Below are 15,886 nucleotides of genomic sequence, written 5' to 3'. Positions count from 1 at the left end.
GTGGCTTCTCGTTGCCCTTAGAGTCAGGCAGGTGGGTGAGAGTTCCTGGCTACCAGCCTCCTAACCTACCACCTGGGATGCCATCTCCTATGCATACCACCGAACTGCCTCATTGCCAGGCTGCTGCCCTTGACCTCATTGCACATGCAAGCCCCGGCCTACCCTCTACTTCCAAGCCTTGTTTCTCCCTTGGGAAAGCTGGCATAGGCACTAAGACTTGATCCCCATGCCCAGGACCTGCTATAGCAGCAGGAGTGGCACCACACCATGGTTCCCGGGTAACCCACTGGGCCGTGGGGCATTGTGCCAAGTCTCTACAGACATTCTGCCAGGTATCCTAACCTAGGATCTATCCTAACCCAGGAGAGGCCATTTGTTTCCCACATCTTCTACCACATAGGCAGCCCAGACCAAGCAACCCAGAACCACGTGGCCAGCTGCAGCCTAGTCTTTCTTCCCTCAAAGCCTATGCTTTCAGTTGTAAAAACAAAACAAAAACAGTGCCAGGCACTGGTGGTTCACGCCTTAATCCTAGCTACTAAGAATGCTGAGACCTGAGGATTGCAGTTTGAAGCCAGCCCAGGCAGGAAAATCCATGAAACTTCTATCTCCAATTAATCATCAAAAAGCTACAAGTGGCTCAAGTAGGAGAGTGCTTTAGTGAAAAAACTAAGGTACAGCACCTAAGCTCTGAGCACAAGCTCCAATACTAGTGTACACACACACACACACACACACACACACACACACACGCAGACACACACACACCACCCTTCACTTAATAAAGATAGCCTGTCTTGGGCATTTTGTTATAGAAGCAAAAAGTCGATGAAGACCATCTCAGTGTCTCATATGTACCCACCAAGAAAGAATATGGAAAGAGAGAACATAAGACGCTTAACCCAAACGAATGCAGGCCTATGATGCCTATCCAATAATGATGTTCCCATGTTTCCATTTCCATGGCTGCCTCTGGCCCTGTCAGCCAAACTGTGCCCTTTGGTCCCACAAGCATAGGAAATGACCACCATACAATCAGTACAGAGGGGCCTCTCCTGATCCTAGGATGAATTCTCACACAGCCACAACCTCAGGGCTCAGGACTTTTGCTTAAAATTTAACGAGAAAGGGAGGAGGTCACTATGGGCACAGATCATCCCAAAAGTCCCTTTTGTAGAAACACATACCTTGAAACGGTATCTGGACTTCTCTGGGGCTGCCCTGCTCCTTGGTGAGACCAAGTTTGGGAGAAAAGTCCTGAGGACACACGGCCATAGCCAGCAGAAGCTCTGCAGCTGGGAGGAGGCCCCACCTGGACAGCATCATATATCCCACAAGGCCGGCTGCCGCGCAGCCTAGTTCCGTATGTTTGATTAAAGGCCCTAATTTCTGTTTGTCTCCTTCACCCAGTTACATAAGTCCATGGCCTGCCTGCCTGCCTGCTGCTGCAGGCAGCTCTGCACACACTCTGTTCCCTAACCGCTGTTACTGGGAAACTTCTCCACCCTCTGGGGATTTAGCACAGCCAAACAAAACCTTCTTGCAGGGATCAGAGCCACTCTCCCAAGGCTTTTATTTCCTAACTTGCTGGTCACAGACAAAGAAAGGACCTCCCCAGAATGGTTGCCCCAAATGAACTCAATTACTTCCTGTGCCAAAGCACTTAGAAGGACACACCCCTACGCTCGCCTTGTACAGTGCCCACCTGTGACCAGGTGCCAAGTCACGTGTATCTGTGTACCTTTCATGTAGGCTTCAATCTTCCGGATGAGCTCATAGGACTTGGAGCGGTCAAGCAGGGTCCTGATGGCAGGGAGGGGGTCCAGGACGATGGTCTCAGGGTGGGCATCTATATACTCCTGCAAGAAAAGCCCACTCCTGATTAGAGAGAGGAAACTGGTGGACAAAACAAGGGAGATGACAAGATTTCGTTCCTCCAGTCCTTCATGCATCCATCCCTCTCTTACCCCTCCCCACATCACACAACTCTGGCTAGACCAATTAGGGTGCTGGGTCAGAAAAGCTTGTGTGACCCTGAGCCCATCCAATCAGAGGCAGGTTCAGGACTCCTGCCTGTGAATGCTTGGGACCTGGACATTCTCAGCCTCTCCGAGGCGGAGGAGGAAAGTGTGGAGACTAAACCAACAGTGGTGAGCGGTGACCAGGGTTTTTTTTTTTTTTGGTGCGTTTTTTATTGTAAAAATGTTGTACAGAGAGGTTACAGTTACATGAGCAAGGTCATGAGAACATTTCCTATTGAGCATTGTTGCCTCCTGCCCATGGGGATTTAAGGAGAGGCTTGCCTAAGGTCTGAGCTCAGGAAACAGTACTCAGAATGGAGGAACACCACCAGGGTTCTGGTCAGGTCCTCTGACCCTGGCTAAAGCCTTGCCAGAAACATGTCTATTACAGCTGATGACTCTGATCCATGAAAGTGCTGGCCCAGCCAGGCACTGGTGGCTCACACCCGGAAGCCTAGCTACTCAGGAGGCTGAGATCTGAGGATCCAGGTTTGAAGCCAGCCAGGCAAGAAAGTCCATGAGACGCTTATTTCCAACTGACCACCAGAAAACTGGAAGTGGTGCTGTGGCAATGCTCTAGCCTTGAGCAAATAGAGCAAGGACAGTGCCCAGGCCCAGATTTCAAGCCCTATGAATGAGAAGGGAAAAAAAGGTAGTAAAAGAAAAAGAAAAAAAAAGAATAGAACCTCTCATGTGAGTACACATAATAGCACACACTTATAAACACAATTTAGATGACTAAAGTATAGGATATACAGGAATGAAACTGCACCGACCAAACCTTTCTAACGATTAGCAGACAGTTTAACAAAATGAGGATCAGGAGGCTGAAATGAGATTGTGGAAGAAGAGTGAGATTGCAGAAGAGTGGAGGAGGAAAGAAAAAGGGAACTGGGGACACATATAGCCAGAACACTCGGTGTACCCATGTGACAGAGGAAGTGGGAAATGTGAAATGAGTCTGGGGGGAAGGAACAGAAGGATGGGGGAGAGTAAGGAAGGGTTGGCTCTGAACACAAAGCTCTGCACACTTACGTGGACATGTTTGTACAGTTGTTTGAAGTTCTGGGGAAAAAATAATTTTAAAAGGACCTATTTGTTTCCTAGAAATCATTTTAAAAGCAGCTGAGGCAAAGCCAGAGATTCAATTCACTTTTTGTCTCAAATCTGTCTCCCCTTGAATTCCACACCAGAGCTCTGGTTGTGGCTCCTTCTAGTCCTTCCTCATTGGATGTTTAACGGCTCCCTCTCTCTAGGTGGCAGCAGGGTACCACCTGGAAGCCTCCACAATGCCCTGCCCCTGCTCACATCCTCAGCATCCCTACCCGCATGCCCAGTGGTCCGGTCCCCTCCTCTGTACAAGTCGTGCTGCAGGCCTGACTGTGGAACACTAGCTCTCCTACTTCCTCCTCTGAACAGACCTGGCCATCCAGAGGTCAACCTGCCCCAATCAGCAAGCTGCTAGTACAGACTGGGCCAGGCAACCAATGGAGGAACATCTCTGCCTGCCTGACACAGGGTCACAGCCCAGAGGCTTCAGAAGAAGGCCTTAATCCAGAGTGCCCTCAGGTCACACAGACATGGGCAGCCTTACCCACATGACTGCCTGTGCCCCTGGCCCTTGTGTGGGGGTCCCCCATGCAGGTAGCCCTCCTGGCACCATTCCTTTATCAGAGTGGATCCATGGAAAACCTAGTCTCTGCTTCCACAAGAGCTCATCATTCACAAGCCCCTCCTCCTGCAGCTCCCACAGGCAGATGATCCTCGGCCCCACCCTCCTAGTGCTAAATGGCCGTCCACTGAGAGCTCCAACCTCGACCTGGTATAGTGGGGAGATATCACCTCCTGGGCCACTAGCCTTCTCAGGGTCTCTGAGGGGTTATTTCATATAACCTCAAAGGTCCTTGTGAAGACAGCCTTAAGTAAGTTGGATCTGCAGATGCTGTGAAGCAGTTCTGTGGAGGCCTTCAGAGTACATGGGGCTGTGTGTGTTGGGTAGGTGGGGGACAGACTGGGACAGTCACTTTCTGGAGTCACTGCAGGTGACACAAGGCTACCCGCACCCCTGCCCCCTCCCCTTCACAAAGGAGGCAATGTCAGAGATGCTCACTGGGCTGGGATGGATGTCCAGGAAAGGGGAGAAGCTGCTCAAAGCATGGACACATACCTTTCTACACTCCAAGGCGTGGGTGCCAGCTGCTGAGAAATAATGCTGGCACTGGTCCTGTGTTCATGCACCACAGCAGTGTCATTTAGAGAGAGGACTTCCAAACTCATGAGGAAAAGAAGCCACATGAAACCAAAGGAGGCAATCTGACAAGCTGGAGCCAACAAGGTTTAGACCAGGGATGAAAGTGTTCCCAACAGAAGGAACAGGCTGAAGTCCTGTACCTTGTCAAAGTCTTTATGAATCCATCTAAGTGACTTGTAACTCAGCCCTGTCAGGGATACATGAAGAGAATAATTCTCCACACCTCTTACAACTCAGGGGCTCTGACTGCAAAGAGACCAACAGAACAAAAGAGACGTTTGTGCTCCTACCGAGCCAGGCCTGAGCAGTGGGATAGGATCCCTGGGCTGCTGCCCCTGGAGCACCCCACGTGTGACTGCACATCCTGTCACCTGTGGGCCAACAAGACCTGTGCCCAGACAGCGACGGCGGAGGCAGACAGGACAAAGGTAGACTCAGCCCCCTCTGGTCAGCCTAGGTATGCTGAGGTTGCGTCCTCACTGACTACTTCCTGTCTGCCTTTTCCAAACAGCTCCTCGAGAGAGCCAGGCTTCCCTTCAGCAGATGCCTTGGTCTTAACCAACTCTCATTTGTATTCTGGAGAGCTCTCTGTCTGAATACTCAGCCTGGGGCCTCCAGGAGCACAGGAGACCAGCCCCTAGGAAGAGTGCATACGTGTGTGTGTGTACAACTGGGGGCACATATGGGGGTGTAACTGAGTGTGTATCTGTGAGTGTGCACAGAGGTATAGATGTAAAGTGTATTATGTGTGGGAATGTGCATGTGTGTCTGTATATATGTGTGTGTGTGTATGCATGAGTATGTGTATGAGTCTGTGACTTGTGCATGTTATGTGCATGTGAATGTATGAATGTGTGCACATGTGCATACACGAGTATGAGCATGGTATCTCTTGTGCATATGTGCACTAGTGAGTCCAAGTGTGTGAATGAGGTGTCACTGAACATGCCACACATGTATGTACATGTGAATGTAATTGTATGAGTACGTTCCATGCATGCATTATGAATGATCATGTGGGTGCATGTGTATGTATGAACAAGTCCCTGTGTCCATATGTCCATGCACACATGAATGTGAATGCATGTGTTGTGCAGTAGGCACATGCGAACATGTGTGATTATACATGTCAGCGTGCATATATGTAAACACATTTGAGTGCTTGTGTGTTGTGTGTGGATGTCTGTGTATGCATGTGGGTGTGTATGTGCAAGAATGCATATGAATCAGTATATATGTCAGTATGTGCATGCATGCCCATACATGTGTGCATGTGTATGAGTGTGCATCTTTGTTAGTATATGTCACTGTGTACAAACATGTATACATGTGATAGCATGTACATAAATGTGTGTGGTGTGTGTTGGGGTGAGTGTACATGTATCTGTGCAGGCATGTATGTACATGTGAGCGCTTGTTAGTATTATGTGTGAATGAGTGCATTGTCAGTATGTGCAGCCACATGAATGTATGTGTGTCTATACATGTGAGTATGGGCATGTGTTGGTGTGTACATGCATGTGAGAGTGTGTGGGAGGGGGGCTTCTAGGCAGCAAATGTGCTACCTCACTTCACTAAGAGGGCTGTGGGGGGGGAGGTCCTGAGAACACTGGCTCATGAACATAGGACTCGTGAACATAGGCCAGGAGGAGAAGGGTATTCTAGGAAGAGGAGGCAGCCAAAACAGATCTGGGGTGAGGGAGCCCAGCACCCCAAGGATGCCAGGAGCTTGAGGTGGCCATAAGCCTCCAAGAAAAAGGGTAAGGCCAAAAAGGTAGGAGCTAGTCTGCTGGAGATGAACTAGCTAAGGAATCTGGACTTGATCCTAGAGCAACAGCGTGTTTGGCCAGAGGATGATAAGGATGGATTTGAGTTATAGAGTGATCAGTCCAGCAGTTTGCAAGACCACGGATGGAGCTAGGAAGAGAACATGCAAGACACAATGTTGGCCTTAGGTGCACAAGCTGGATCTCACTATTCAGGAAGGTTCGACAGGCTGCCTGGACCCTTTGCACAACACCAACATGATTTGTTCCAGATCTATGTGCTTCTTGGCCTGTTATTTAAAGCCAGGAGCTCATGCTGAGCTGCTGGGACCCTGCTGTACAGGGAGTACAGAAGAGAAAGGCCCAGGGGTGAACATATAAACCCTGGTCAGAGGCAAGGCAGGCCACCGGCGGCTGGCCTTCCCGGGGCCTTGAGCATTTGGAAGCAAAAATCCAACAAGCAGGAAGAGATTGGTCTACTCTGGAACTTCTAACACACAGTAGCTTCAGGCAAAAGTAATACTGGTTACCAGCGGGGGGAAATGGACCAGTGTGGTCAAAAACATGGTCCTAAGCACCATCTATGAGAGGCACCTAGTTTGATTCTACATGCATCCAGTTTTAAGCCTGTCCATAACAGCACAAAGTATCTGTGACATAGGAACACCACCTGCACCCAGTACACAGAAGCCCCTGAAAATGCTTGGGCCACTGGAACCAATGGCCACTCTAGAAGGAATAGGCTGCCTGGGCAGCGGAAGCTGGTGTTGCCTAACTTGGGGCTGGTAGAAAGCCACATCTATGACATGCTGGGATCCTGGAGGCTGTACAGCTTGGAAAAACCCACAGACCCAGGCCAGAGAGACCAAGGAGTCACTGGAGCACAGGAAGAGCAGAGGCATTTCTGTGGAATAAAAAGCAAGCCAGCAGCAATTCTGCCCCCTTCTGGTAAGCAGAGGTGCCATGTAGTAAGTCAGGGTTCAAAGGCCCAGAGGGAGTCAGCACCAGGCCCCAGCACACAACCCACACTCCCAACGAGGTGCTGGACGCCCCACTCTAGCATTGTCCTGCACCCAGGACACAGGCATCCTCATCCTGAAGACAGAAGGCACACACACTCATCCACATGGCATACCTCCCAGGTGGCTGCAGCCTCAGGGTCACACACCCCGTTCAGCCACCGTGAGCAGGGAAAGCTGTGGCTCTGGGAGAAAGTGCCATTCCAGACCTACTGGAAAAGCCTGTGAAAATAGCATTCCAGCACCAAACGGAGGTGAATGCTCAGAGGAAAGGCTGTTACCTTGAGTCAGAAGATTACATCCCTTGCACACAGTACCCATGAAGACGGTACCTCCCTTTTCATCTCAATTTCAGCACCAAACCTGGAAGTTTCCTCTTGTTTCAGCAGGAGGCAGACAAAACACCTGGCCTGGTGGGCTGGCCAGCTGATGGGTGTCACTTGTCCCAGGTCCCACAGTCTTAGATCCTCCAGACAACAGGGGAGACAGAGGCCATGCAGGGGTGCAGTGGGGGAACTAATAATATCTAAGGGGAAGGGTCACTAGACACCCTGAGTGCACCAGACAGGCCTAGATGACACCCAGTTGTAATGTCAATTGTGCTAAGGCTAAGAAAACCCTATGATGATGCCCACAAAGTTCTTAGCACAACCTTGGGAAATGCTTTATTTATTTATTTTGATTTTTGGTGATCTTCCCTGCCTCAGCCTCCCAGTCATATGCTGCCATACCCAGAAAAAAATGTCCTCAATAAACATTTGTATTTCTAGAACTCTCCATGCCCCAAACCTTGACTGGTAAAACTACACACCCCCATCAAAGGGCAAGGCCAGAGGCAAGAGTGTGGGCTCAGGAATTAGGCACTGGGGAACCGCTCTGGTCACCTGTCCCACCTGACACCTCTATGGTGTCAGCTCTGCTCCTGGGCAGGTGACCCGTGCTTCCCATCCACCAGGGGACATGCCAGCCACCGGGTAGTGGCACTGAAAGGCACCCTCCCACAGCAGAAAGCCACGCCTGGCCCCACTGCCTGGCCCCTCTTACACAATGGGCTGATTGTGCAGCTGGCCTTCTCTACCATGCAGGGAATGGCCTGTGACCCAGAGCTGTGGTCATCCAGGCTGACCTCACCCAGGAGTGAGCCTGCTCCTCTGGGGTGAGCATGTGGCAGCTTCTCAGCCTTGGCATCTGCCAACCAACATTTCATCATCACATGGCACCAGCTGTGCCAAGGTCATCCCAGTAACAACCCAGGTGACTCTGGCCCAATGACCTTCACACCAACATGGGTTGGTAGAGGGGGCTACTGTCCATCAGCCCTTGCCAAAGCCCCTCTGGGGGAACATCTGAGAAGAAAATAAGCTACAATGCTGGCTTCATCTTCTAAGATCTCTGAGCCTCAGTTTCCTTGCCTGAAAAGGAAGGAAGTACTTCCATTATCCTGGAGATGAAGATGAGGAGGGCCCAGGCAGAGTGAGCCTCCTGGTACTGGCCTGGCCAAAGATGGTCTCTGCTGGAGCTCTGCAACACCACCAGCCCACAGGCAAAATGCCAGAGCCCACTGAGACTTACAGAGCTACTCCACTTCTCATGGGTTTCGATGTCAGCCTCCTGATGGATTCAAAGGCCTGGAATAGTGAAACCTTTGTTTCTCCTTCCTCTGCATCTCCAGCCCTGCACACAGCCTGCACTTTCAGATGCTCAGTGAGCACTGAGGACATCGAGGGTTCATTGAACCCACTGGTTCAATCATGTCTGCAACTGGAGCACTGGGACACAAGGGACCTGTGCCTGGGAAGTGACAGCCAGGCTCGGCAGGGACTCTGGAGTGGACTCTCGGTCTTTTGTGCCATCAAGTACATGGGCTGGCTGGTAAGGGTGGGAGGTAGGGACAGTGGCCAAGTCCCTCTGACCTGTCACTCTGCCTCTTGGGCTAAGTAAGGCCACATTTCCATGGCGTCCGCACAGGCAAACCTCCCACCTGGGGATGCATTCACAGTCACTGCCTCTGTGACTCCGAGCCAGCTGGGGTCACAGAGAAGGCTGGGAGGGCACAGGGTGGGTGCCCCAGTGATGTTCCAGAGGCGGAGAGCTCCCAAGTGCACAAGTGCCTGGGGCAGGTGGTCTCAGATGCACTACCACAGCCAGGCACCCACAGTGAGGATGGCCAACACTTGTGCATGTGCACATGCACTCACTCGTGCTGGACCCAGGGCAGCACCAAGGGCCTTGCACATACTTATTTGTCTAATGCTCCCAATAACCCTACAGGGCTTTTCAACTGTCTTGAGAAGACAATAGTGCTCTCTGATCCTTGATGGCAGGGAGATCCTATTGCCTGTCATCAATTGGGCCCAGGAAGGGGGTGGCCTACATTACTGTGGGAAAGAACCAGAGCCAGTGTGAGCTTCATGTCTTTCCCATCCCTCTCCACAGTAGATCACTGCCCTAGCATCTTGGGTCCCTAATGCCCAGCTGAGCGACAGCTGACCTGAGGCTCAGAGGTTTGGCCAGCAGCGAAGCCTGGGCATACCTGACCAGCTATTGGCCATGCCCCTGCTGGCCCCTCCCTCCATAGACAGATGCCATCCTCCCCCCTGGGCATGGCTCCACCTGCCTCCAGTCCTGTGGCTGGGGTCACTGCAGGGTGACTACTGTTTGTTCCAGGTAACACATCCCAACTTCAGCAGCTGAGGGGTCACGGGATGCCCAGGGATGAAGATGAGGTTCCACTGGGGCCTTCATCTTACAACACTAATGAAGGTCCTTGGCTGTGCACAGTTCATCTCACACCGGCAATGCCCCGTTCTGAGTAGGGCCTCTTTCCACCTACTAACCCACTCCTAGCAGCCAGCCTGACCCTGAACCCTTTTCAGGAAAAAGTCCAAGCTCCACAGCCCCCTTCTCCCGCCTCCCCCACCCCCAGCCTGCTGGATCCTCACCAAAAAACACTGCCTGTGAACTTTCCTGGTCTTCTCCCCATTCTCAGCTGCCCACAAGGTACCCAGTACAAGGCTCACCCAGCATAAGACTATTGCCATCTCCTCCCCCAAAATGTCCACCGACAGACACACAGGCATTTTCCCTAAGTGCCAGGCATGGAGGGCAGCAGTAGGAATGCGCAATGCTAGGAGCAGATGTGGTCCCTGTCCCAGTACAGGGCACATAACAGCAACTGAAAAAGAATTATGGACTTTCAAGGAAGGAAAGGAGCAAGGTGAGGAGGCGGATGACCCAAGCTGGGTCTAACTGCCTCAGAAGAGGCTGAAGTGGAAAGGCACAGGGGAGGAAAAGGCCATGCCTGAGCAGCTGCTGTGGGAGGGGTAGGCTGAGGAGAGAGACGGTGACCAGGACACTCAGGGCTCATGAGCCGTGTTAACAGTTTTGGTTTTTAGAGTGCAAAGCTGCGCTTCCCCTAACTAATCACCCCGAGGGCTGCAAGCAGGTCCCAGTGTGCTGCAGGCCTCTGCTCCTGGCTGGGAGCCCAAGGGACCATGCTCAACAAACACCCTGACACTGCAAAGTTCTGTGTGGAACTCTGTCCATACTTGGGGTCCAGGCACACTGGAGACAAATGACATTCTTGAGGCTGATTCAGATGGGTGGAGGCACAGCCTCCTTCCCTAAGCTCATTCTGGAGAGAGTATATATTATAAAAAAGGGTCACAATCACCGAGGCCCTTCCATTGCAATTCTGGACTCAAAGAGGAAGCAGAAGAGGTGAGCCGCCCTCTCACCCTGCAGCCACACTCAGCAGGAGGTGCCAGGAGCCACAGGGAGGAGAAGACTTCAGCTATTCCCAGAGAGAGAGGCCAGGAGCTGGGGTCCCTGTGCACAGGTGACTGCCCAGCCCACACAGAAGCAGGGCCCCAGGGACCTTTACCCAGGTCCATACACTGATAACTAAATCTCAGGCAGAGCCACAGTGGCACCAGGCTCCCCATGACCCTTGGAGCAGAAAAACAACTGAATCATCCCAATGATCCTCGAAGCCCAGCCATTGTGAAGCTAGTCCAAAAAAAAGGGGGGGGGGGGCGGGGCTGGGATTGGTTTCTATGACCACAAGCTTGAATGACCGGCAATGTACACCAGGTCCACACCCTCCAATCTGACCACCTGGAGGCTGGGAGAGCTTGGCTTCAGTTCAGACTCCCTTCCCACCCCTGGGGGCCAGAGGTTTATGGAAGTATCGCACAGAGAAGGGGGGAGAATGTTCTGGAGCTGTTAGAACATTCCTTATCTTTCTCCAAACATACAGTCCCAAATTCCTCTCCAGAAATGTGAGCGCTGCTTCAGAGCAGGCCCTGTAGGTGAGCCCTTCTAAGGCAGCCCACTGCCCTGCCTCACGGGTCTCAGGCCGCAGCAAAATGGGACTGACCTGTAAGGAAAGCCCTGAGTGCTGCCTTCCTGACTCTCAAATGAATGTGCCGGTGAGCCCTGTCCTTCTCAGTTCCCAAACCAGGCCAATGCCCCTTGCTAATATCCAGTGGATAAAAACTAAAACAAGAGGGCTGGGAAGGTGGCTTAGTGGTAGAGTGCTTGCCTTGCATGCATGAAGACCTGGGTTCGATTCCTCAGGACCACATAAACAGAAAAAGCCAGAAGTGGCACTGTGGCTCAAGTGGTAGAGTGCTAGCCTTGAGCCAAAGAAGCTCGTGGACAGTGCCAGGCCTTGAGCTCAAATCCCAGGACTGGCAAACAAACAAACAAGAATATGAAAGCAAAGAGCACCTGAGGGTCAAGCTGCAGGCCCCACCAAGTGGCAGAGCGCTTCTTCCGTAGGTCCCCCAGGCTGACCCTGCCCTCTTGCTCCTTCCAGGGCCTCTGAAAAGCACAGCCTGGTACTCAGTCCCCCAAATATTTGTTCCCTTCACAAAGGAAGAAACTTCCTGGGCTTATCAGATATCCGGCTTCCTTCAGAAACAGACTATAATGAAAATTTACCCTAGAAGAACCCCTGGAAGGCTATTTTGGGGTCAGTGCCCTTGACTGGTGGCCAGCTGGGTGTGTGTACCCTGGATGGGATCCAGCCAAGACCCTTCTTGTGGCTGGCAGTGGGAAGCTACACATACATCCCAAGGTCCCCATTTGAGAGAATGGTATGCCTTCCTGCACTTGGAACAGCTCTCCTTGCTGTTCCGCAGCCACCTGCCCTAGGCAGAGAGCTCCGTGCTGTGGACGACAGTGATGTGTAACTGGGGGCCAGGGTCAGCTGGGAGCCATGCCTTTACAGAAAGCTGGCCCTAACAGGAGTAACCAGGCAGCCTCATGAAGCATCAGGGCAGCAAGCACTCAGCACATCCCACATTCCATGTACCCAGCAGTCAGCCACCCCAGGAACAAGGTGCTCCCTGTACCTATCTTAACGTTGAGGACACTGCACCCAGGGGGGTCAAAGTTGAGCCTGAATAGGCTAGCAGGTTCATCTGACCACTCTGTAACTGTGAGGGGCCTGAGCAAGCTACCCATCCTCCCTGCCTCTGCTTCCTCACCTGGGTGGGAAACGAGCAAGTGAGTTCATATGTATAACACGTGTAAGTACATGCTGTTAGAGCCTGGCACGTAGTGGCTGCCTTGCAGATGCTTCCTGTTATAGCAGTACCAGCTCTCATTGCACGGTGCCCTGCCTTCCCAATGCTTCTAGATCATGCAGGATCCAGACCAAATGGTCTACACAGCTGGCCAGACTCAGCTGTACTTTCCAGGGAACTTCCCATACAGCACCACAGGCACATTAACTGGCCTTCCAGAGGACACAAGGAATTGGGAGTGAGCCAGGGGAGAGGTGGCAGAAGCGCTTTGGGAAGAGGCAGTGGGTCCCCTAAGAAGGTCAAAACTGACGCCAGGCAGACACGCCACATGCTTCCAGGCCTCTGTTGAGGTTAGAAAACAGGGCTGGCGACTCATGCCTGAGGGCTGCGGAGATTCCGTAGGCACAGGGTGGGCATTTCTTGGCCTGGCCCTGTCACAGAGCAGGGCTCAAGAAGCATCCAATCTGCAGGGCAAACACGGTTCCTGTCTTGTCTGCACCCCACCAGAGCACCTACCACATGGAACAAACTCAGCAGGACTTTGGGACCTGCAGTGAGCGCACCTGCTGAGGGTGCCTCATTTCACCGCCTACTTGCTCCTCTAAGCAAGCTGGGGTTCCTGGGACTGGTACCATTTTACCACGAGACTGGAGGCTATGAGCACACCTTTTCGCTGGCCACGGCCCTCAAAGAGGAGAGAACTGGCAAGTGGGAGGGGCTTCAAGTCCCAAGCAGAGCAGAGGCCCCAGAGGGTGTGACATGGGGACAGACCCCAACTGCACTGGGGACCACCCTCCATGGGGAAACACAGGAAACATAACTGTGACAGGGAGTTACCAGGAAGCGGGTACCGACACAGGGAAGTGACCTGAACATGTAGGAGAGAATACTGTCAGCAGTGTGGCTGCAGGGTGACAAGAGACTCTTTGTCCTGAGATAGACATGCAAGCACAGTGATCTACCAAGGAGGCCTGGGAACAGCCACTACCGGGGCTGTGTTTGCTAAGAGATGACTGTTTCATGATCCCCAAACTGCTTTCCAGAGAGAAAACATATCTGTCCACAAGGGGGCAGGTCAGTGGTGTCAGGCAGCTGCAGAGTGGTGGGTAATCACCAAGGGACAGGTTGCTGCTTAGGAAACTGGGGGGAGGGGAGGGGAGGGGGGAGGGGCGGAACGGGACAACGACAAGAGATAGTCCATTTCAAGCTCTACCCAACAAGGTGCACTCTGGGTTAGAGGGGAGAGTGGAGGGCTCTTCATCACCACTATAGGTTTTAGTTCAAAGGCCCTGGGGACAGGGATCTCTGAGGACATGGAAGTCACATCTTGATCAAGCAGGGGTGGCGGGAGCCTCCATGTCTACTCAGTCCCCATGTTACACCCACACAGGCCTAGACTGCCAGGAAGCACCTGCTTGTGGACTCAGGGCCTGCCAGCACAGAGCCATGCCTGTGAGTGACACTACAAGACAGCTGCTACATCTCCAGGCTGCCCACAGGTCTGCGCTCTCCTCCCCACCCTCCCACAGACCCCCACTCACCTGGAACCTGTGCACCAGCTCCAGGGACTGGCTGTCATTCTGGTCAGCCTCCAGGATGACATCGGTCAGCTTGTGGATGATCACATCCAGGGGGCCCTGCTCCTCGATTGGTTGGCTGAGGTTCAGCTGTAAGGCAGGAACACACAAGAGTGGCAACTTTAGCCCCAAGTCCACTGCCCCTCCTACTTACTGCCTATGGGCACACTGCCAGAGGGGGTTATAGACTGGACTACAGATGAGATGAGCTCCCTGAGCACCCCCAAATCAGCACTGCTGCTAATACCTTGAGGGCAGACCCTGCATAGGTAGTTCTCGGTCCCAAGTCCTATGCCACACAGGGTCAGAAATCATGCAAGCAAGTGATGCTGCTGTGTGCTGGCTGTTTGGACACACATCTCATCTACCCAACAACCTTGGGAAACTAGGGCTCAGAGAGAGGTTAAATAAAACGATTAACATCACACAGCCGGATCAGAACTTAGATCTACACCGATACTCTTTCCATGAGAGTATAAGAAGTCTTGGTAGAGTGGTGTTTTGGCCAGGAGTAACTGCCTTGAGAAGCTGCCACTAGCGCTCCACACTAAAGCTGGAGCTTGTCACGACCGCGGAGGAGCACAGGGCTGTCTCTGGTCAGATGAGCTCGGCCTGCCCTGCTCCACCGGGGAATGTGTTTATTTTTTTCAGGAACACAGGGTTGGGAAGATCAGGGCCCAGGGGAGCCAGTGCCCTCCGGCTGACAGTCGACATCACCTGACTCCACGCCAGGAGCACCTGCCAAACAGCCAGGGCAGCCTGACACCACATTTCCTGACCTGCCAGATGTCTGCGACCGGCCCTTGGCCACCACCACCTGCAAAGCCAGTCCCTTGACAGCAGTGGCGCCAGCCCAGCACCTGGTTGACCCACACAGCCTCCAGCAGAGGCCAGAGAAGGCCACAAGCCCTGCCCCTGCCTCAACCCAGTGCAGCTCCTCCAGAACTTAAGGCTGTTGCCACATCCTTAGTGAAGACACTGAACATCAGTAACAAACGATTGTTCCAAGTCAGCACCATGCTCACAGCTCCAATGCATTTGTTTCCTTTTATTTCCAGCCACTAAGGGAAATTATTTTGCAAACGAGGAAATTGGAGGGTAGAAATGTCCAAAACCTTCCCAGGATCTTGGTGGGCCTAGGATACATATTGGACCTAAGTGGTACCTAGCATTCAGTCTGCCCTTCCACTCTGCCATCTCTTCTCTGTATATGCCCATTGGACCCTGGGCTGCTGTCCTTGAGCCACTGCCACCTGGCCAGTCAGAATAATGAGGGACACCAGCAGAAGAGGAGAGCGAGGAGCAGGAGATCAGGGACTCACCCACACCCACCCCGGTCCTATTTCTAGCAGCATTCACATCCCCTGTCTGAGCAACCACTATCTTTGCAGTTCTACTTACATCTTCGGCCCCCTTATCCCTCTAGGCCTAGGGGTAGTGACAGCTTGCCACACCTGTTCACACTGAGCTGCTTGATCCCTCAAGCCTGCCCCCACCTGTCAGATACAGTCCTTTATTTAACTCCTTTTCAGACAAATCTTTGGAATGTGCCAGCTCTTTCCTTGACTTCTCTTTTTAACTGTCTGCCAGGAGAGATGTTAAGGGGTCACCTCAAATTTGAAAAAAAAATTCCAGAGACCACACAATAAGAAAATATTAAGGAATACACTTCTCTTCCCCATGGTGACAAGCTTGTATACAATTCCAAACAAAACAAAATA

General features: G+C 52.3%; 1 protein-coding gene across 1 annotated transcript in view; it reads right to left on the bottom strand.

Moving 5' to 3' along the window:
- Itpk1 (inositol-tetrakisphosphate 1-kinase) overlaps positions 1–15,886 on the bottom strand; it is a 130,618-nt gene that overhangs the window by 33,639 nt on the left and 81,093 nt on the right. Inside the window, 2 exon segments of the mRNA XM_042692760.1 lie at positions 1,742–1,859; positions 14,130–14,255. Coding sequence (XP_042548694.1) covers positions 1,742–1,859; positions 14,130–14,255 — 244 coding nt within the window.

This window comes from Dipodomys spectabilis, unplaced genomic scaffold (assembly GCF_019054845.1).
Source record: "Dipodomys spectabilis isolate Male_0828 unplaced genomic scaffold, ASM1905484v1 ptg000157l, whole genome shotgun sequence".
Classification (NCBI taxonomy): Eukaryota; Metazoa; Chordata; class Mammalia; order Rodentia; family Heteromyidae; genus Dipodomys; species Dipodomys spectabilis.
Note: the sequence above shows the minus strand (reverse complement) of the source record. Positions and strands in the feature narration are given on the sequence as shown.